We start from the raw sequence: 22,440 nt of genomic DNA on the forward strand, positions 1-22,440 counted from the left end.
AAATGGCTAACCGCAATATGAAACAAAAGTTCATGGAGAGGTAGCAGTGGAGGAAGTGAAGGTGGGGCCCTGCAAAGCCTGGTCACAGGGGCCTTCTCCGGGCTGGCTTCCTCCAAGGCCACACTCGTCTCCAGACAGGAAGGGCTGGGCTGGCAGGACGGAGGCCCGTGCTGCCCTGGCCGCTCTGTGGGACTCCTAATCCGTTTAGTAACAAAGAACTGCCCAAAGGGGATGGAGACAATCATGACATCTTGCTGTTGCTAAATTAACCTTATTTTTACAGAAAAGCTGCATAGAAAGTACAGTTCCCATATAATCTGTCCTCTCCGCTCCTCCATTCCCCCTACTATTGACACCTTGCGTTGCTGGGGTACATTTGCTCATCTGGTTTGAGCAAAATCGATGAAACTGCATTAACCATTGCAATCACCTAGTGTCCATAGTGTACATTTTTCTGGGTTTAGACAAATGTATAATGGTGTGTATCTGTCTTTACAGTGTTATACAGATGGGATTCAATGCCATAAAATTCCTCTGTGCCCTGCCTGTTCATTCCCCACCCTGATCTCTGATCTTTTACTATTTCCATAGTTGTTTGTTTGACAGACGGAGAGATAGGGACAGACAGGAAGGGACAGAGATGAAAAGCATCAGTTCTTCATTGTGGTTCCTTAGTTGTTCATTGATTGCTTTTTTGTATGTGCCTTGACCAGGGGGGCTACAGCAGACCGAGTGGCCCCTTGCTCAAGCTGGCGACTTTGGCCTCAAGCTGGTGAGCATTGCTGAAACCAGAGGAGCCTGCACTCAAACTGGTGACTTCGAGTTTCGAACTTAGGTCCTTTGCATCCCAGTCCGACGCTCTATTCACTGTACCATTGCCTGGTCAGGCCTATTTCCATAGTTTTTGTCTTTTCCAGAAGGTCATATAGTTGGAATCATACAGTATATAGCCTTTTAAGATTAGTGTCTTTCACTGAGCAAGTAATAATATTCTCTGTGTCTCTTCAAGACTTGATAGCCCCCCCTTTTAAATGATAGTTCATTTCTTTTTTTTTAAAATTATTTTATTATTTTATTTTATTTTTTTTTACAGAGAGAGAGAGAGAGATAGACAGAGACAGACAGACAGGAACGGAGAGATGAGAAGCATCAATCCTCAATTTTTCGTTGCGACACCTTAGTTGCTCATTGATTGCTTTCTCATATGTGCCTTGACCGCGGGCCTTCAGCAACCAAGTAACTCCTTGCTCGAGCCAGCGACCTTGGGTTCAAGCTGGCAAGCTTTTGCTCAAACCAGATGAGCCTGTGCTCAAGCTGGCGACCTTGGGGTCTCGAACCTGGGTCTTCCACATCCCAGTCCGATGCTCTATCCACTGTGCTACCACCTGGTCAGGCAGTTCATTTCTTTTTAAGGCTCAATAATATTCCACTGTCTGATGTACCACCACTTATTTAGCCATGCACCTGCTGAATGACATCCAAGTGCTTCCAAGTTTTAACAGTTATGACTAAAAACTGCGGTAAACATCCCCGGTGCAGGAGTCTGACAGTGATGGGTGGGCCCAGGAGTGCGGGGCCTGGGGGTCCAGTGATACAGGACAACCTTGCAGACCCTTGCATGTTCCTGGCATGTTCATAGTTGCCTAGACCCAAGAAGCATCCTCAGCCAGGAGGGCTGGGCTTGAGTACCCACCCTGCCTCAAACTGCAGTTCCCTGGGCACCTGTTCCAACCTCAGACCTCAGTTTACCCTTCGTAGAGTGGAGATGCAAGATTACCCGATGTAGCCAGTGGGGTTGAGGAGGGAGCAAGTGTTGGGATGCTTTATGTGCAAGTGGGGTGCTCTGTGTGAGGGTGCCTGATGCTTCCTAAGGCTGCTCAGCCACCTGAGCTCACTAGATCACAGGTGACATTGATTTTTTTCTCACCCTTGGAACTGGGAAGGTAGCTCTTTCTTCCCTTCGGCAGAGAGGAAGGCTGTCCTGGGAGGTCGTTTAGCACAGGTAAACTTTTTCCCACGAGGCCCAATGTGAGCCGGAGGAGCCCTGTCAGCATGCACAACCTATGTTCTGCCTCTGATTCGCCTGTTCTGGGTATGTCACACACAGGATATCACAGACCACGTAGCCTTTGCATCTGACCTCTTTCACTGAGCCTCATATTTTCAAGTTTGCCCACATTGCAGGGGATGTCAAGTACTTCCGATTTGTCTTTTTTTTTTGAAGGATTAACCAAAAACATATATACATAACACATATATACAGACAATATATATACATAACATATATATATAGACAATATATATAAATACATAACACCTATCTATATTCCCTCTAGCAGTAGCCAGAGGGAAAGGAGATGTGGAGGTAGGGGAGGAGGGCAAAGGAGGGGGGAAATGGAGGTGGAAAGACTTTGCATGGGCCATGGGGGGTGTGATGTGGTGTATAGAGGGTGCTATATTAAATAGGACACTTGAAACCATATCAACACGATAAATTAAAATATTAATTTTTTATTTTATTATTATTTTTTACAGACACAGAGAGAGTCAGAGAGAGGGATAGATAGGGACAGACAGACAGGAATGGAGAGAGATGAGAAGCATCAACCATCAGTTTTTCGTTGCGACACCTTGGTTGTTCATTGATTGCTTTCTCATATGTACCTTGACCGCGGGCCTTTAGCAGACCGAGTAACCCCTTGCTTGAGCCAGTGACCTTGGGTCCAAGCTGGCGAGCTTTGCTCAAACTAGATGAGCCCACGCTCAAGCTGGCGAACTCGGGGTTTTGAACCTGGGTCCTTCCGCATCCCAGTCCGACACTCTGTCCACTGCGCCACTGCCTGGTCAGGCTAAAATATTAATTTTTAAAGAAAATTTATGCCTGACCTGTGGTAGTGTGGTGGATAGTGTTGACCTGGAAGGCTGAGGTTGCCGGTTTGAAACCCTGGGCTTCCTTTCTGGTCAAGGCACATATAGGAATTGATGCTTCTTCCTGCTCCTCCCCCCATTCTTTTTCTCTCTCTCTTTTCTCTTCTTGCAAATATCTGAGAGTTGCAAGTCCTGTGGTTTTAAGATTTTATCAATTTAGAGAAAGGCAGGGGTGGGGTGTAGAGGAGCAAGAAGCATCAAACTCCTAGTTGCCTCTTGTACGTGGCCTGACCCAGCATACCTCGGTTTTGAACCTGGGACCTCAGCGTTCCAGGTAACTCTCTATCCACTATGCCACCGCAGGTCAGGCTTGATTCATCTTGCACAGGGCGTTTGTTACTTTATAACGCAGTATTAGGTGATTGATCCGTGTTATCATCATCCGTCTCCCTAAAGACCAACGCGTTCACACGTGAACTTGGCGGAGCCTCGTAAGTGTTCTGGTTAGGAGGATTCCTTCATTCCAAGGAGTCACACGCAGCCGCGTGTATTCACGGCAGCCTGCAATCAACCTGGAAGCCCCGCCCCAATCAAGCCGTATGCCACGCCCAGATAGTCCCACCTCCACTCCAAGTCCCATCCCGGAGGACTTTTGTCCGCGCCCGGCCGCCGTCCGGCCGCGCGGTGCACTTCCGCCTTCGTCCACGTGGTCCGGCTGGAGTTCAGTCAGCTGCTCCGTGAGTGGGCCGGGTGGGGACGCGCCCCTCTGTTCCTGACGCGAGTGGCCCAGTCTCCCCGACTTCCGAGGGGAAGGTGGCGGGCGGGGCCAGAGGAGAAGGGGGACTGGGGAGGTCAGAGGTCAGCCTGCAGTCAGGGGACGTCGGAGGATAGCCGCGGGCGGGGCTGGGCATCGGGGACCCCGGGGAGGTCAGCCGTCGCGCGCGTGTTCCACCTTCGGGCCGCGCATGGGGCTCCCCGGCCTGCGGGCGGTGGCCGGGGTCCTGCGGAGAGCCTGCGGACCGTGGACGCCGCGCCTGGGACGGCGCCTCCCCGGGTAATTCCCGCGCCCGTTCCGCCGTGTCGGGGTCGCGGCCGAGACCGGCCAGCCGGTGCACGCGCGAGGGGGGTCCGTCGGTCTTGCTGACAGCGCCCCTGTCTTTCCAGTTCGCCCCCCATGGCCGGGAAGGCGGAGGCCCCGGCGCCGGTGAGGACCGTGCAGGAGCAGGACGGCGGGAAGGCCCGCAGCGGCTGGCGGGGCGGGGGCCGGGTCTGGGAGGACACCGAGCAGCCGGCGAAGAAGCTCAAGAGCATCGTGGACGGGGATCCGCCCAGAAAGCTGCCCAAACGCAAGATCGTATTGCTCATGGCCTATTCGGGAAAGGGCTACCATGGCATGCAGGTGAGGGGCCCGGGCTCCCTCCGACTCACCTGTGACTCCCTTGTGGCTCCGGATATCAGGGCCTTGGAGTGAGGGTAGAAAACCTGCGTTCCTGCGGTGTCTTGCTGGTCCCGTCAAGCAAGGTTGAGATTCCAATCCAAGCGCTTTGACCTTGTTCCATCCATGGGAGATGCTGGGGGCGGGGGGCTTTGAAGTGTCTGGACGGTGGTTAAAGGCCCCAGCCTTGCCACTAACCAGCGTCATGGCCTTGGACAGGTGATGGGAGCTCCGGTGCCTCAGTTTCCCCATCTTTGAAATGGAGCCATCACAGCACTGGCCTTCTGGAGCATGGAGGTTCAGTAAGCTTGCTAAGGCTGTGCTCTGAAACCCCAGCGCAGCCCGGGAAGCCAGGAGGAGTCCGATCCCTTGAGGTGACAGTCTGTAGGCAAGCAAGCACCTTTTAGAATTCTCTCCTCAGCCTGCCAATTTGATCCTTTCCTGAAAGGCAGAAAGTGACCCCCAAATGCACATAGACTTTCTTGTTCCTTCCTGTACTCAACTCTCTTTGGGACAAGTGTCTTAAGCCAGATTTACAGTGAGAAATTCACTAACTGGGACAGAGTAACTAAGTGAATTGAAGTTTAGGAAAAGGTGTTAGACAACTCTTACTATGAATAGTAGTAGTCATAAATTACTTTGTAGCTTGTTTTGTATTTTAAACAACATAGGCTGCACCCATGAAACCAAATTCACAATCCCTGGTAGATTTGACACTAGTTTGGGAAACATTGTTCCAGTGTAACAGCTGCGGCCCCAGGTCTGTAGGAGCAGACTGACCACCTTTGCTGCTCCTTGAGGATGACTGGAATGCTTTCTCTTTCTTTTTTTTTTTTTTTTTTTTTACAGAGACAGAGAGCGAGTCAGAGAGAGGGATAGACAGGGACAGACAGACAGGAACAGAGAGAGATGAGAAGCATCAATCATTAGTTTTTCATTGCGCGTTGCAACACCTTAGTTGTTCATTGATTGCTTTCTCATATGTGCCTTGACCGTGGACCTTCAGCAGACCGAGTAACCCCTTGCTGGAGGCAGTGACCTTGGGTTCAAGCTGGTGGGCTTTTGCTCAAACCAGATGAGCCTGCGCTCAAGCTGGTGACCTTGAGGTCTCGAACCTGGGTCCTCTGCTTCCCAGCCCGACACTCTATCCACTGTGCCACCGCCTGGTCAGGCTGAAATGCTTTTTCAAAGGTGATTTTGATTACATGAATTTTTGCCTTAGGCTGTCTTGAGAACTTGGAGAGAAGGTCCATTATTCATCTTCTGTTTCCCTCAGTTTCCCCACTAGGGAAATGGGTGGGAAGTGGCAGTAGCTCACAGGGCACATGGAAGGACAGATTGAGATTATGAGGGGGTGATTATCCATCCTTGTTAATATCTGTCACTTGAGCATTTATGACTTTATGTTGAGTAAGGTATTGGGCCTACACTACAGTGGGAAAGCTGTAAGGTAGGCTTTGGGAAGGACTTCCCCACTGTGCTGAGTCTTGGTGAACTGCCTACAGACTTTGTGTCCCGTGTCAGAAAGCCTTTTATTTATTTATTAGATTTATTCGCTTTTGAGAGAGGAGAGAGAGAGAGAAGGGGGGCAGAGCAGGAAGCATTAACTCATAAGTGCTTTGACCAGGCAAACCCAGGGTTTCAAACCAGTGACCTCACTTTATCCACTGTGCCACCACAGGTCTGGTCAGAAAGCCTTTTTTTTTTTTTTTTTAAATGATTGATTTTTAGAGAGAAAGGGGGAGAGAGAAGCATTCATTTGTTCTACTTAGTTGTACACCTATTGGTTGCCTCCTGTATGTGCTCTGACCAGGGATCAAATCTGCAACCTTGGTGTTTTGGGATGATGTTCTAACCAACAGGGCTAATTGGCCAGAGCCAGAAAGGCTTTCTTTGAGCGCAGTCAGGGTGGTGGCCTCACTGATGTAGGATCCTGCAGGCCCAGGACAAAGGTTAGGGCAAGCTGACAGGGACAGTGCTAGAGATGATTCTAGAAGCAAGAGGCGTCATTCCCTGCTTGTATTCATCCTAGGAGTTGTACAGGTTGTGCATGTATCAAAGGGTTTAAGAAATGCCAGGGATGCCAAATCCAGCCCTGGGGGACTGGCAGTATTCTGGGTGTGTTCTTCTGAGTGAGGGGCCTGCCTCCCTACAGTGATGAGGGAGGAGGTCCCTCTGTGGCAAGTGCTGCAGACTGATGTGTCCAGCAGCAGCAGACTGCTAGCTTCAGAGCTGACAGGGTGGAGACTCTATAGGTATCCTCAGGTGGCCTTCCTCCTTCCTGTGGAAGGGGGACGAGCTGTAGGGTCTCCCCATGGCCACGGGTGCAGTCCCCAGGCTGTGGGTATGGGCAGCCCTGCCCCTGCCTGGAGCAGCCCAGGCCCTCTCTTGTGGGTAGTGACCGAGCAAAAAAGAAAACATGTTTTCTTCTCTTTTCCTCAGAGGAATGTTGGGTCCTCACAGTTCAAGACCATTGAAGATGACCTGGTGTCTGCCCTGGTCCGGTCGGGCTGTATTCCTGAGAATCACGGTGAGGACATGCGGAAGATGTCGTTCCAGCGGTGCGCCCGCACAGACAAGGTAAGCGGTGGCGGCGACTCTGCCCCTGCGGCGCACTGCCCTCGTCCCCTGTCCATCTCGGCATCTTTATTGGTTAAGACTCTTGGTTACAAATAACAGATGCACAGATGAAACTAGTCTGAGTGGAGAGAAGTTGTTGCCTGTGTAACTGGGCCGAGCAGGAGCAGGTCCCCACGTGGACGGCTGGGTCTGGGCACTCACTGCTGGCAGGGCTGCATCCGTCCATCGTGCTTTGTCCTCTGTTGCCGCCACTGCGGGTGGCAGGGTGGCCACGACATCTCCTGCCATAGATCACCCGTCTCAGGCTTGGCTGCACATCCAGGACCACGGCGGCATGACGAGCCACACTGTAATATAAAATTTCTACTAGCCACAGTCCAGACAGAGAAGGAAACAGGTGAAACTGGTTTTAATAATAATTTTATTTAACTCAATGTATCCAACATAGTCTCATTTCAGCGTGTAACCAATCTAAAAAGATCAGGGGGGTACGTCTTCCATTCTGTGTGTGTGAACGGTAATTTTGTACAGTGTCTGTCCCGCAGTTGGCCTGTCACTCATCACGCTAGCTTCGTCTCGTGGACTCAGGAGCCACGATAGCTGTGGCCCAGCGCTGTCCACCCTAGGCCATGAGATTGAGTCCCACTGACTGGTTGGCTCACACATCTGTCCCGGACTCAGTCACTGGCCAGCATGGCAGCTGTGCTGGGTAGCCCTGACCCATCATGTTCCTGGGCATGGGTCTGGAGTGGACAGTGGACCCCACACAGGAGAATAGAGGGTGTTGCTGAGGTTGGGCCCGGGTATCAGGCAGGCTGAACAAAAGGTTTCCTAGCATGCTCTCCGCCTGCTTTTCTGACAGGCTGGCCGAAACGCACTTCTGGCCCTAGGTCGGGGAGGCAGTCTCATGGGTGGAGTTCTTTGCAGGTCAGGTCCTGGAACCTGCATATCGTCTGGTTTTAACAGTCACAGATCCTCTGCTCCGCCTCACAGTTCTGTCACTTGAGTTGCCTATTTTCCCAAGTAGCTGAGAGTCATATCAAGGTGGGACTTCATTTCCCATCTGCATGATGTTATATGTTTGTCCTCTCGTGTGTGTTTTGCTGGGCTTTGAAGTCATCGTAATGTTTTATGAGTTATGCTACATTCACCTGATTATTCCCTTCAGATGCATTTCTGAAAGCAGAACTCCTCCAAGAAAAGATGTAACCTTTGTGTGGTGCTTCCCTTGGAGAGACCTCACATGGGGCTTGAAGAGCAGGCCCCAGCTGGCCCCTCCCACCCTGTGCTTCTTTGCAGGGCGTGTCAGCAGCTGGGCAGGTCGTGTCCCTGAAGGTCTGGCTTATTGACGACATTTTAGAAAAGATCAACAGCCACCTTCCGTCTCACATCCGGATATTGGGTAAGCCTTGTAAGCGCAGAGACTGTGGAAAGACTCAAAATTCTTCTTTCTCTGAATTTCTATGGTGTGGAGTTGAGACAACAGAGTGGTTGTTGCTGTGTGGATAGGTAACATGTTATAAACTCCATGCTACATTGTTACTATTTTTCCTTTAAGCAGACATTTAAAATTTTTAAAGATACTTTTTATTTATTTATTTATTTATTATTTTTTAAAATAGAGAGTCAGAGAGAGGGATGATAGGGACAGACAGACAGGAACGGAGAGTGATGCGAAGCATCAATCATCAGTTTTTTGTTGCAACACCTAAGTTGTTCATTGATTGCTTTCTCATATGTGCCTTGACCATGGGGCTACAGCAGACTGAGTAACCCCTTGCTCGAGCCAGAGACCTTGGGTCCAAGCTAGTGAGCTTTCTGCTTAAACCAGATGAGCCCGTGCTCAAACTGGTGACCTTGGGGTCTCGAACCTGGGTCCTCTGCATCCCAGTCCGACACTCTATCCACTGCGCCACCGCCTGGTCAGGCTAAAGATACTTTTTAAAATTGAAGTAGAATTCACGTATAATAAGATTGTAACCCTCCCTCTTTCTCACCAGTATCGACTGATCTGCTTTGTCACTAGCTTAGTCTGTATTTTTTTTTTAATCTTTTTTTTTCTTTATTCATTTTTAGAGAGGAGAGAGAGGGAGAGAGAGAGAGACGGGGGGGGGGGGGGGAGGAGCTGGAAGCATCAACTCCCATATGTGCCTTGACCAGGCAAGCCCAGGGTTTCGAACCGGCAACCTCAGCATTTCCAGGTCGATGCATTATCCACTGCGCCACCACAGGTCAGGCTTAGTCTGTATTTTTACAGTATTTATTTTATTTTTTAATTTTTTATTAAGAAAGAGACAAAGAGAGAGGTGAGAAGCATCAGCTTGTTGCAGCACTTTAGTTGTTTGTTGACTGATTGTCATATGTGCCGCCTTCACCAGGGGGCTCCAGCCAAGCCAGTGTCCCCTAGCTCAAGCCATTGACTTTAGGATTATGTTAATGATCCTGTGCTCAAGCTGGCGACCTCAAGGTTTTGAACCTGGAACCTCAGTGTCCCAGATCGATGCTTTATCCACTGCACCACCACCAGTCAGTCTATAGATTTTTTAAATATATGCTTTAATTTATTGATTTTTAGAGAGAGGAATGGAGAGAGAGAGAGAAACATCGATCAGTTCCATTACTTTATGCATTCCTTGGTTAATTCTCGTTTGTGCCCTGACCAGGGACTGACCTCACAGCCTTGGCTATCAGGACAATGCTCTAACTGGCCAGGGTTCTGTAGAGTAACTTCTAACGATGGATTTGAGTCAGGGCCCCCCTGCTGCCTGCGCTGTGGTTTAATCCCTGCACGGAACTGTGGTGCTCACGTCAGGGTCAATGCAATACGCACAGGGCGAGCCCAGAACCCTGGAGCCTCGTGAGCCTCAGGTCTGACAGACGGAATTGTTCCACTGTGGTGTGGGGTTCAATGACAGGACTTGTCCCTTTTGGGGCTAGAGTACCAGGGCCTTAGTACATCTGAATCCTTTGTCCTTGTACCCCCAGGTCTGAAGCGTGTCACAGGCGGCTTCAACTCCAAGAACAGGTGCGATGCCAGGACCTATGTGTACATGCTGCCCACGTTCGCCTTTGCACACAAGGACCATGATGTGCAGGATGAGGCATACCGGCTGAGTGCTGAGACACTGCGGCGGGTGAACCAGTTGCTGGCCTGCTACAAGGGCACCCACAACTTCCACAACTTCACCTCGCAGAAGGGGCCCCGGGAGCCCAGCGCCCAGCGCTACATCCTGGACATGTATTGCGAGGAGCCCTTTGAGCGGGACGGCATGGAGTTCGCGGTCATCAAAGTGAAAGGGCAGAGTTTCATGACGCATCAGATCCGGAAGATGGTGGGCCTGCTGGTGGCCATCGTCAAGGGCTACGCATCTGAGGATGTGCTGGAGCGCAGCTGGGGAGAGGCCAAGGTGGACGTGCCCAAGGCTCCGGGTCTTGGCCTCGTCCTGGAGCGCGTGCACTTTGAGTCTTATAACCGGCGCTTTGGCCGTGATGGGCTGCATGAGCCGCTGGACTGGGCGGGGGAGGAGGCGGAGGCAGCAGCCTTCAAGGAGCAGCACATTTACCCCACGATCATCAGCACCGAGCGCCAGGAGAGGTCCATGGCCCAGTGGCTGAGTACGCTACCTGCACACAACTTCAGCGCCATGGCCCACGCGGCAGCCAGCCCCGGTGCCAAGGTGGGGCTTGGGGCTGGGGCCACAGGGTCTGGGGGCCATAGGGCTGGAGTGAGCCCTTCCAGGAACTTGGCTAAAGCTCATCCATGTCAGTTTGTGGCTAAGCTTCACACCCACTATGGGCTGGTGTCATTGTGTCCATTGTACACATGAGCAAGCTGGGGCACAGAGGAGTACATCCCTCCCCCAACATCACACAGCAGCGGGAGGAACAGGGCCAGGTCTGGGACCCTGAAACATTGCCTAGTGCTCACTCCATACTTAAGTGACTCTGGGCGAGGGACATGCTCAGTGGGGTCTTTCCATCTGTGACATGGGGAGACTGTAGGATGCCCTTCTTGGGCTGACAGTGCTGGTCAGTTAGCTTATATACTCTCTTGCTAGCGCAGTGGGTGCTCAGAGGGTGACAGCTGCATCCGGCACTTTGGGAATATCTTCCCATGATCTAGGAATCTGGAGAAACACCGTCATCCTCCATATCTGGAGTTGTAAACTCATGTCCATGCAGGTCGGTACATAGGTGGAGCAGGCAGGTATCAGAGCAGCAGGCAGGTAGGTCAGGTAATGAATGGCAGCCCAGACCAGGGAGGTGATAGGAATGGGTGGAGACTGGCAGACAGGAGCTCTTGTTCCATCTACAGGGGCAAATGTAGCTCACCACCATCCAGTGGTGGACACATTGGAGGTGGGCCTGGTGTTGTCAGAGCTTATGTGTTTCAGAGAAACTGGCATTCCAGAATTTTATGTGAACTCCCCACTTTTTTTTTTTTTAATTTTTTTTTTTTTACAGAGACAGAGACTCAGAGAGGGATAGACAGGGACGGAGAGAGATGAGAAGCATCAATCATCAGTTTTTCATTACAACACCTTAGTTGTTCACTGATTGCCCTCTCATACGTGCCTTGACCATGGGGCTACAGCAGACCAAGTAACCCCCTGCTCAAGCCAGTGACCTTGGGTGCAAGCTGGTGAGCCTCGCTCAAACCAGATGAAGCCGTGCTTAAGCTGGCGACCTCAGGGTCTCCATCCTGGGTCCTCATCCCAGTCCAACGCTCTATCCACTGCGCCACCGCCTGGTCAGGCTGAACTCCCCACTCTTTAAATGTTGATGGTTATTCATTTTCCCAAGCACTGTGAGGCCAGGTAGAGCCCACTGTGCAGCTTTGACCAGGGGCCAGCCCACGCCCTCTGCTGAAGTTCTGCTAACAGAGGCTGCTGACCACTTGCTGTATTCATACCCTGTCAAGAGGCCTGTGCTGTCCTGTTGGGAGAGCCGAGTTTTATACATCCTCTGGAGATTTGGAGGGGCCCTGCAAAGATCCCCCTTTTGTCCCCAGCTCCTGGCTTTTGGCTCTGGAGCCAGTTAAGAGAAAGACAGGCTGAGAACAAATGCTGGCATCACCTCCAAAGGGACAGGTGAGAGGGCATCTCGGGGCGCACCACAAATGATGGCCTCCTTCACAGGAGGAAGCGCCCATGCCCAGGCAGCACCTTCCCTCACAGCCCTTTCTCTGTTCTGGCTCTGCAGGTCCCCAGCCCCCAGGAAGGCAGTGAAGGGGACGGAGACAGCGACTGAGGCAGGGGCACTGGGGGAGGCCTGTGCGCCAGGAGCTGCCACTGCCGGCTGCATCCCTCCCTGGGACAGGAGCTGAGATGTGGCCTCGTAACCTCAGGACCTTAGACCTGCACTGTTCTCAGTTTTCCTCATGAGAGAACCTGCTGCAAATCTGTTTCAGCTCAGCGTGAACTCTGTACACCTCAATGTGTAAAGACACTATTTTTTTAAAGAATTGATTTTATTAAACAGAAACTTTACTTAGTCACTTCTTTTACCTTTTCTTATTTTTTTCCTATTTCTTTTGTTGAGAGAGCCAAAAGGAACCAGTGTTGGGATGGATGACCTAGAGAGTGTGCAAAGGGGACATGCTCTAGGTGGCTCCAGGGGTTGAGGCAAAGCAGGAGGTGGTGCAGCCAGGGGCTCTTTTCAGGTCTTGCCTACAAGCCATCAGGATGGGGCTTAGCTGCGTGTAGTGGAAGCCCAGCAAGCGGCACAGACAAGAACAGGTGGCAGTTGGGCCTAACAGCAGTCCCCTACGCTGGAGAAGGGCCTTTTCTTTGTCTAGCTGGCCCTTTTCAGCACCTGACCTTCATCCTGGTCACACCCACCCAGCAGTGTCCATGGTTTGTGCAGGAGGAGTGAGATAGAAGAAAGGGGCACATCGTTGAATATGTCCCTTAGTGAGCTCTTCCAGGAGATCCACCAGCAACTTCCCTTGTTGGCCAGGCATGTCACATGGTCATGTCTAGCTGCAAGGGAGGCTGGAAAATGCTTTTTATGAAGTGGCACACAGTGCCAACAGAGAACAAAATGACCTGTGAGCAGAGAAGAGGGGATTGGGTGGGTGGGTTATCTACATGTCTGCTGAAGCAGCTACAAAGCATGCATACATATGGTGTATGTGCATACACCTATATGTGCATGTGTGAGGAGGTAATGCATGGGTACATGTTATGCACGTGTGCATATGATGCAGTATATGTGCATCTGTGTATGCACGTTTGCACAGTGGTATTCAGCAGATACCTTCAAAGGACTTCCCAGCTTATGCTCCATCTCCCTGGACAAGTGGTCCCCGCCTGTTTCTTAGCAGGTAGGTGAATAAAAGCCATGAGATGGGGACCCCCCCCCCCGCTTCCTGAATCCTGCTCCAAGCCTATACTCACTCTCCTTCCTCCTTCCCAATGTTGCAGTGGGAGAAGCCACCCTCCTGTCTCACAGGAGTACCCTCAGCCCTCCAACATCACTTCCTGCTTCCCTTTTCTCTTGAACATCTCTACTGTAGCATCAGCATTTGCAACTATGAAATCATTCCCTTCTTTATCCAACTAATTTTATCCTCTTCCAACTGCTCCTCTCATCTCTCTTTGACAGCCAAGGTTTCTTCTCAAGTGTTTCAGTGTGTTTAATATCAGAGAGAGCATTTGCATTTGCATTTTACTGAAGAGTTGATCTCTGGCGTGCATTTCTTTTTTAAAATACATTTCTAAAATATTTATTTTTTAATTTTTTTAAATTTTATTTATTCATTTTTAGAGAGAAAGGAGAGAGGGAGAGAGGAGAGACAGAGAGAGAGAAGGGGGGAGGAGCCGGAAGCATCAACTCCCATATGTGCCTTGACCAGGCAAGCCCAGGGTTTCGAACAGGTGACCTCAGCATTTCCAGGTCGACACTTTATCCACTGCGCCACCACAGGTCAGGCTTATTTGTTTTTTAGAGGGAGTGTAGTGGGGGGAGCAGGAAGCATTGACTCTCCAGTTTGTGCCTTGATCAGGCAAGCCAGGGTTTCAAACCAGCGACCTCAGCATTCCAGGTTGATGGTTTATCCACTCTGCTACCACAGGTCAGGCTAAATACATTTTTTGTTTGTTTGTTTTTTTTTCATTTTTCTGAAGCTGGAAACGGGGAGAGACAGTCAGACAGACTCCCGCATGCGCCCCACCGGAATCCACCTGGCACGCCCACCAGGGGCGACGCTCTGCCCATCCTGGGCGTCACCATGTTGCGACCAGAGCCATTCTAGCGCCTGAGGCAGAGGCCACAGAGCCATCCCCAGCGCCCGGGCCATCCCCGCTCCAATGGAGCCCCGGCTGCGGGAGGGGAAGAGAGAGACAGAGAGGAAAGTGCGGCGGAGGGGTGGAGAAGCAAATGGGCGCCTCTCCCGTGTGCCCTGGCCGGAAATCGAACCCGGGTCCTCCGCACGCCAGGCCGACGCTCTACCACTGAGCCAACCGGCCAGGGCTAAATACATTTTTTTTTTAACGATTTTTAAAATTTTATTTATTCATTTTTAGAGAGGAGAGAGAGAGACAGAGAGGGAGAGAGACAGAGAGAGAGAAGGGGGAAGGAGCTGGAAGCATCAACTCCCACATGTGCCTTGACCAGGCAAGCCCAGGGCTTCGAACCGACGACCTCAGCATTTCCAGGTCGACGCTTTATCCACTGCGCCACCACAGGTCAGGCCCTAAATACATTTTTAACTGGAGTAGAAAACATCTTTTCAACGCAGTTCAGTAGCTTTTAATAAATTCACCAAGTTGTGCAAACATCAGCACTACCTAATTTCACAACATTTTTATCAACCCCAAAAGGAGACCCCCCCATCCCACATCCAAAGACAGTCACTGCCCATTCCCTCTCCCTCAATCCCTGAAAACCACTAATCTATATCCATCTCTACGGATTTGCCCATTATGTCCATTTTATATAGGTAGAATCACACACTATGTAGCCTTTGTGTCTGGCTTCTCTCTCACTGACCATGTTTTCAAGGGTCATCTTGGAGCTTGTGTCAACATTTCACCCCCCCCCTTTTTCTTTTTTTTTTGACTATTTATTTGGATATGCCACATTTCATTCATTCATCAATTGATGGATATTTGGGTCATTAACATTTCTCAGCTATTATGAATAATGCTGCTAAGACTATTTCTTGTGTACATGTGTTTGTGTGGATATGTTTCTAATTCTCTCTCTTTTTTTTTTTTACAGAGACAGAGAGTCAGAGAGAGGGATAGATAGGGACAGACAGACAGGAAGGGAGAGAGATGAGAAGCATCAATCAAGTTTTTCGTTGCGACACCTTAGTTGTTCATTGATTGCTTTCTCAGATGTGCCTCGACCATGGGGCTACAGACCAAGTAACCCCTTGCTCAAGCCAGCGACCTTGGGTCCAAGCGGGTGAGCTTTGCTCAAACCAGATGAGCCTGCACTCAAGCCGGAGACCTCGGGGTCTCGAACCTGGGTCCTCCGCATCCCAGTCTGATGCTCCATCGACTGCGCCACCGCCTGGTCAGGCTGTTTCTAATTCTGTTAGGTATAAACTTAGGAGTGGAATTCCAGTTAACTATTTTTTCTTTTTCTTTCTTTTTTTGAGGAACTGCCAAATTATTTCTCAAAGTGTCTGCATGGTTTCCATTCCCACCAACTGTATTTGAGGATTCCACATCCTCGTTCACACTTGCTATTACCTGAGATTTTGATTCTAGCCATCCTAGTGGATGAGCTGGTATATCTCATTGTGGTTCTCTCTGCACTTCCCAGACCCCTGATGATGCCAAACATCTTTTTTTGTCCTTAGACACTTTTTTTTTAATCAGCAAGTTCTTTGCCCGTTAAACAATAACTTGTCTTTTAATTGAGTTGTAAATTATTTTTTTTTTTTTATTTTTTTAAAATTCATTTTAGAGAGGAGATGGAGAGAGAGAGAGGAGAGACAAAGAGAGAGAAGGGGGGGAGGAGCAGGAAGCAACAACTCCCATATGTGCCTTGACCAGGCAAGCCCAGGGTTCCAGGTCGACGCTTTATCCACTGCGCCACCACAGGTCGAGTTGTAAATTCTTTATTTTGGATACAAGTGACTTACCTTGTATATCATTTGCCAACACTTTCACCTGTGTGGGCTGCCTTTTCTCAATAGTGTCCTTTTGATGACGTTCAAAGTATCTATTTCTTCTTTGGTTACTTATCCTTTTGGTGTAACTTCTAAGACACCGACCAAGGTTGAGAGGCTTCAGGACAGCTGCGGGTTTCTTTTTGCATCAGCACCTACAGGTTGGGCCTGCGACCCATTGCGAATTCACTCTTCCGAGTGGAGGGTGGTCGGGATCCAGCATCGTTCTTTCACAGGTGGGCGCCCCTTTCCCAACACTATTTTGTTGAAAATCCCAGTGGTTTTGAGAGGTGACTCCCTTTGCTCCGTCCATTCTCCTCTGCCCTACCCTTCCTCTCCACCCTCGCGGTACTCGCCACGCGGGCCGCAGACCCTCGGTGGACCGCACTTTCTCCCTCCAATCCCTACTGCGCTGCTGGGCCCAGCCCCACCCACGCGGCACCCCCCTCCCCCCGTCAGTCCGCCGCCGGCCCGTCGGCCCACCCGCTCCCCTGGCCTCTCTAGCTTCACCCGGTCGTCTCGATGCCTCCCGCTCGCTGACGTCACGAATGCCGTCACCGCGCAGCTGCGGCGCGGGCGCGCGTCCCTTCCGGCTCGCCGTAGCAGGCGCACCGCCTCTTTTTTTCCGCCCCGGGTTCGCCGAGCGGAGCGGAGCGGAGCGGCGCCGCCTCCTCCTCAGTCCCCGCCGCCCGGCTCCCCACCCCAGCCCGACGCGGCCGGAGCGTCGTCAGACCGCACGTAAGTGGCGGCGCGGAGCGGCGCGGACGGGGGATTCTGGGGAGCCTGCGCCGAGGGGACCAGCGACCCGCCGCGGCCGCCTCCCCCCGGGCGTCGCTCCGAGAGCAGGCCGCGGCCGCCGCCGTCTGTGGGCGGAGCCTGTGCGCGGGGAGGGGCGCGGCAGCGGGGTCGTGCGGCCTGCGCCCCTCCGCGCACGGCGTAGTGACGGGTGGGCTCCGCGCGAGCTGGACCCGGCGGCGGGGTCCGCGGGGAGCTTCGCGGGCTCTTCACGCCGCGTGTGGATGAAGTCAGCTGCGGGTCCGGCGCTTTCTTTGGACTTGGTTCTCGGGTGTCGGGGCCCGCGCCCTGCAGCAGGGTTGGATGGGAGTCTCCCTTGTGCGTGGGTTCTCCGCGCGCGGCGTTCCCGCCCCGACCGAGCGCCCGCTCCGGTGCGGGAACAGGTGCAGAGGGAGGGTCATTGGCGGAAACCGTCCAGGAGGGACACCTGGGGCGAATTCTCCGCCCAAGTGGGATCTCCTGGACACGGCGGTGGAGAGAGGACGAGAAGGAGGCGGGTTGGAGGTGGGCGTGTTGGAGGGAGGCCCTCCCTGCAAGGAAGGACTCGCGTGTGTGCGGGACTGGGCGTCTCTTCGCGTGGGCTGTGCGCAGGGTCTGGCCGTCTGTGTCTCCTGTGGGCACTCTCTCCGTCCGCCCCGCCCCCGCCACCCATCCCTCAGGGCTTCTTAGGTCTCAGGGCTTGATTTGCACGGGAAGTACCTTCCTTCCTGGTCAGGGACTTCGTGGTTGCCCAGCTCAGCCTGGCGGTCCAAGCCTGGAACGCGTTCCTTGAGGGTCTGCAGACCCAGGGCAGTGGCACGGGTCCCTCGTGCCAAGGGCAAGCGGCTGATGTCTGCTGAGCCTGCGGCCGTTTGAGAGAGGGGAGCCTAGAGCCCGTAGCTCTGGAGTCCAGACCCTGGCCCGTCCTGTTTTCTTTTGGGTGAAGCATCCTCTGTGCCTGGGATCTCAGCCACGCCCCCTTCGTGGTGTCTACTGTATTCTGGTTGATGCAAATTTTTATCTCGTGTTGATGCATTATGGCATTAAAGAAATGTTAAAATCACTTCTGTTGTGTGCCGAAGGGGAGGTCTTTGCATAGTCTCACTTTGGCCGTTTTACTTGTTTTTTTTTGTTTTTGTTTTTTTTTGTATGTGTGTGTGTGTGTGACAGAGACAGACAGAGACAAACAGACAGGAAGGAAGAGAGATGAGAAGCATCAATTCTTTGTTGGGGCACCTTAGTTGTTCATTGATTGCTTTCTCATATGTGCCTTGACGAAAGAGGGGGTCTATAGCAGAGCGAGTGACCCCTTGTTCAAGCCAGTGACCTTGGGCTCAAGCCAGCAACCATGGGGTCGTATCTATGATCCCACGCTTAAGCCAGCGACCCAGTGCTTAAACTGGTGAGCCCACGCTCAAGCAGATGACCTCGGAGTCTTGAACCTAGGTCCTCTGCATCCCTAGCTGATGCTCTATCCACTGTGCCACCGCCTGGTTAGGCTTACTTGGTTTTTTAAAAACTTACACATAGGAGTGTTTGCTTTCTGTGTGTGTAGAAGGCTGAGAGTTTCAAAAGATGTGTCATTTCTTCCATGGCAGTCGGGATTCAGAACCGTTCTTTCACCCCAAACAGTTTTCTCGTGCTGCCTCTCTGTAGTCAGCCCCTGCCTCAGCCGTCGGTACTTGCTGGTCTCTGTGTTTTCTGGGATGCCAGTTTGAGGAGCTCGGTGTGGATGGACACGCCTTTGAGTCTGGCTGCTTTCACTGAGCATAGTGCATTTGACATTTACTGAGGTTACTGCAGGTAGCAAGAGATGGTTTCTTTATGTTGCTCAGTAGCATTCTGTGATGTGGATGGATCGTGGTTTATCTGTGCACCTGCTGAAGGACATTTGGGTTGGGTTGTTGCAGTCTTTCATGCAAGTAGCCAGTGGATAATTCACATTGCATGATGTTCAAGCCATATGGAAGTGCACAGCGAATGGCAGAGTTCCTTTGCTTTTTCTCCCCATTCTCTTTTTTTTTTTTTTTTTGTATTTTTCTGAAATGAGAAGCGGGGAGGCAGACAGACAGACTCCCACATGCACTTGACTGGGATCCACCCCACAAGCCCACTAGGGACGATGTTCTGCCTATCTGGGGCGTTGCTTCGCTGCAATTGGAGCCATTCTAGCGCCTGAGGCAGAGGCCATGGAGCCATCCTCAGTGCCAGTGTCAACTTTGCTCCAGTGGAGCCTTTGGCTGTGAGAGGGGAAGAGAGAGAGAGAGAGAGAAAGGAGAGGGGGAAAGGTGGAGAAGCAGGTGGGCGCTTCTCCTGTATGCCCTGCCCAGGAATTGAACCCGGGACTTCCACAGCTGGGCCGACGCTCTACTGATGAGCCAACTGGCCAGGGCTCTTTTTCCCCATTCTTGACTTTATCCGAGAACTGACTGATTTGGTATCTGTTTTTCTGTGTTTCTATACACAAGAACCTGCATTCTCCACAAATATCTCCTACAAGGGGATGAGAATGTCTTAGATACGAGAGTGGTTTGTGGTCTCCCAAAGGGTCACAGGGGGTCAATAGATTTAAGGTACAGCTGTAATGCTAACATTTGACTGGAGATGGTTAGGAGAGAAATGCCTACACAGGCCTTTTTTTTTTCTTTTTTTTTTTTTACAGGGACAGGAAGAGTCAGAGAGCGGGACAGATAGGCAGATAGGGACAGACAGACAGGAATGGAGAGAGATGAGAAGCCTCAATCATCAATTTTTTGTTGCGACACCTTAGTAGTTGTTCATTGATTGCATTCTCATATGTGACTTGACCATGGGCCTTCAGCAGACCGAGTAACCCCTTGCTCGAGCCAGCAACCTTGGGTCAAAGCTGGTGACCTTTTTCTTTTTTTGCTCAAGCCAGATGAGCCTGTGCTCAAGCTGGTGACCTCGGGAGTCTGGAACCTGGATCCTCTGCATCCTAGTCTAACGTTCTATCCACTGCGCCACCGCCTGGTCAGGCTACACAGGCTTTTTGGGGGGCCATGGGTAAACAGGTTGAGGAAAGGCAGGACAGGAATCGGGAGTTGCAACTTTATCACTTGGTGCTTGAAAAAGCAGTTCTTGGGCCTGGCCGGTTGGCTCAGTGGTAGAGCGTTGGCCTGGCATGAGGAAGTCCCGGGTTCGATTCCCGGCCAGGGCACACAGGAGAGGCGCCCATCTGCTTCTCCACCCCTCCCCCTCTCCTTCCTCTCTGTCTCTCTCTTCCCCTCCCATAGCCGAGGCTCCATTGGAGCAAAAGATGACCCGGGCGCTGGGGGTGGCTCTGTGGCCTCTGCCCCAGGTGCTAGAGTGGCTCTGGTCCCAACAGAGCGTCGCCCCGGATGGGCAGAGCATCACCCCCTGGTGGGTGTACTGGGTGGATCCCGGTCGGGCGCATGCGGGAGTCTGTCTGCCTCCCCGTTTCCAGCTTCAGAAAAATACAAAAAAAAGAAAAAGAAAAAAAGAAAAGCAGTTCTTTGGTTTGTCTTGATTGTTCCTCTGAAACTGAGAGAGATCCCAGCTAGTCTAGTTCAGGGAGCTCTGGTCCATCAGGTTAAGGACCTGCCAGTACCACCATAAATTTGGCATCATGAGCTATTAAATTCAGGCCAGTTCTTTGCAGTGACATATGGTGTAATAAATCCTAGATGGTTGTAAAGCTCAGTTTAGCCCAGTTTGAGTCATTTGGAAGTTATATATTTTAGGAACCAAAATGGGAACTGCCCACTAAGGTGGGAGAAGGATGGATATCATGTTAGCATACAGGACTATTGTTTCATCCCTTTATTTGTTGGCAATTTTCTGGCATTACCATGTAATATAGAAAATGTTTTTTTACTGTTAGGTTTTACTATGAAAATTTCAAAGATAAATAAAGGCTGAAAAAATTTAACCCACCATCTGTGTACTGACCACCTAGTTTCTGTGATTGGCTTTTTTTTTTTTTTTTTTGTATTTTTCTGAAGCTGGAAATGGGGAGGCAGTCAGACAGACTCCCGCATGCGCCCGACCGGGATCCACCCAGCACGCCCAGCTGGGGGCGATGCTCTGCCCATCCGGGGCGACGCTCTGTTGGGACCAGAGCCACTCTAGCACCTAGGCAGAGGCCACGGAGCCATCCTCAGCACCCGGGCCATCTTTTGATCCAACGGAGCCTCAGCTGCGGGAGGGGAAGAGAGAGACAGAGAGGAAGGAGAGGGGGAGGGGTGGAGAAGCAGATGGGCGCCTCTCCTGTGTGCCCTGGCCGGGAATCGAACCCGGGACTTCCGCACGCCAGGCCGACGTTCTACCACTGAGCAAACTGGCCAGGGCCTGTGATTGGCATGTTACTATACCTGTTTTATGACCTGTCCATCTATCCATCTGTCTTTTCCCATTTCTTATATGAAGGTAGTGTCCAAGTACAGTTTCTTTAAAAAAATTTTTTTACATTTATTGATTTTTAGAGAGAGAGGAAGGGAGAGTGAGAGAGAGAGAAAAAAAACTCTGACTTCTTATTCCACTTACTCATGCATTCCTTGGTTGATTCTTATATATGCCCTGACCGGGGATTGAACCTGCAACCTTGGCGTAATGGAATGACGCTCGAACCAACTGAGCTACCCAGCCCAGGCCCAAGTACAATTGCCTATGCTTACCTGACTCACAGTGGGTATCCTGGAGGTAGATGGCGCTCTGCCGGTTCATGGAGCCCCCCCTTGTTGTGTCACACAGCTGTACCGTGCTCTAGTCGAGAGAATGGACCACAGTGGAGTCAGCCAGTCTGAAATAGGGATCACTATTTCCTTCCAACATTTTGCATTTGCAAATAATGCCACAGTGACTAAACTTTGCTTTGTATTTTCATATTGCAAGTGGCTGTTCAGGGTGAATTCCTAGTGGGACTGCCCAGTCCAGGGGGCAGAGTGTGTTTGGTTTGTTGAATGGTGCCAGGCCAGCCTTCTGCAGGTTGGACCATTTATCGTCTTGCGGCAGAGTTCACAGGGTGTCACTAACAGTGTGGTGTCCAGCTTTTGAATTTTTGTCAGTCTGATAGATTAGAAATTTTTTTAAATTATTTTTTTAATTCATTTTAGAGAAAAGAGACAGAAAGAGAGAGAGAGAAAGAGAAGGGGGGAAGGAGTAGGAAGCATCAACTCCCATATGTGCCTTGACTGGCCAAGCCCAGGGTTTTGAACCGGCGACCTCAGCATTCCAGGTCGACGCTTGATCCACGGTGCCACCACAGGTCAGGCTAGAAATTTTTTTTCAGCTAAGTTTTAATTTGCATTTCTCTTATTACAAGTGATGGATCTTCAAGTTAATGTGCTTGAAAAATTCAGTTTCAGGTCTTGGGGTTATACTGGTTTTACTGGGTTTTGTCATAGGAAATCCCATTTCACGAATGCAGGCTGTGGGACAAAGAATTTAACCCACCATCTGTGTACCGACCACGTAATTTCTGTGATTGGCATTGAGTTCATTACTTATGAGCAACCTTGTAGAGAGATGCTTAGGGCAATTTGATGGATTGTGATCAGAGTCAGGAAGGCTAGGTCTGGTTCTGGTTTATGCAGCCAGGTGTCTCTGTGACAGTGTCTGGTGTCCACTGCCCGGTGTTTCCTCGCGGCCTGCGGGGGGCTCTCTAATCCAGACATTGTCT

General features: G+C 51.2%; 2 protein-coding genes across 11 annotated transcripts in view; both read left to right on the forward strand.

Moving 5' to 3' along the window:
* Positions 1-3,525: 3,525 nt before the first annotated feature.
* Positions 3,526-12,371, forward strand: PUS1 (pseudouridine synthase 1). Of its 3 annotated transcripts, none has more exons than XM_066260865.1 (6): positions 3,526-3,605; positions 4,033-4,267; positions 6,746-6,883; positions 8,183-8,285; positions 9,869-10,560; positions 12,086-12,371. In XM_066260865.1, exons 2-6 carry the CDS (start codon positions 4,043-4,045, stop codon positions 12,131-12,133), a joined length of 1,206 nt encoding a protein of 401 aa, XP_066116962.1. In that variant the 5' UTR covers positions 3,526-3,605; positions 4,033-4,042; the 3' UTR covers positions 12,134-12,371. The 3 variants fall into 3 exon arrangements, with proteins under 3 accessions (XP_066116962.1, XP_066116961.1, XP_066116963.1); XM_066260864.1 differs by lacking the exon at positions 3,526-3,605 and adding an exon at positions 3,627-3,922; XM_066260866.1 differs by lacking the exon at positions 3,526-3,605 and adding an exon at positions 3,704-3,726.
* A 4,237-nt stretch (positions 12,372-16,608) lies between these two features.
* Positions 16,609-22,440, forward strand: part of EP400 (E1A binding protein p400) — a 94,782-nt gene continuing 88,950 nt past the window's right edge. For 4 of the 8 annotated variants that reach the window (XM_066260869.1, XM_066260875.1, XM_066260870.1 and 1 more), the window contains exon 1: positions 16,912-17,173. In XM_066260869.1, the coding sequence (XP_066116966.1) occupies positions 17,106-17,173 (68 nt within the window). In that variant the 5' untranslated portion in view covers positions 16,912-17,105. Of the gene's footprint in view, positions 16,746-16,910; positions 17,174-22,440 lie in introns of those variants that run through there. The other 4 variants (XM_066260867.1, XM_066260872.1, XM_066260874.1 and 1 more) reach the window with 2 other exon arrangements.

Source organism: Saccopteryx bilineata, chromosome 2 (assembly GCF_036850765.1).
Source record: "Saccopteryx bilineata isolate mSacBil1 chromosome 2, mSacBil1_pri_phased_curated, whole genome shotgun sequence".
Classification (NCBI taxonomy): domain Eukaryota; kingdom Metazoa; phylum Chordata; class Mammalia; order Chiroptera; family Emballonuridae; genus Saccopteryx; species Saccopteryx bilineata.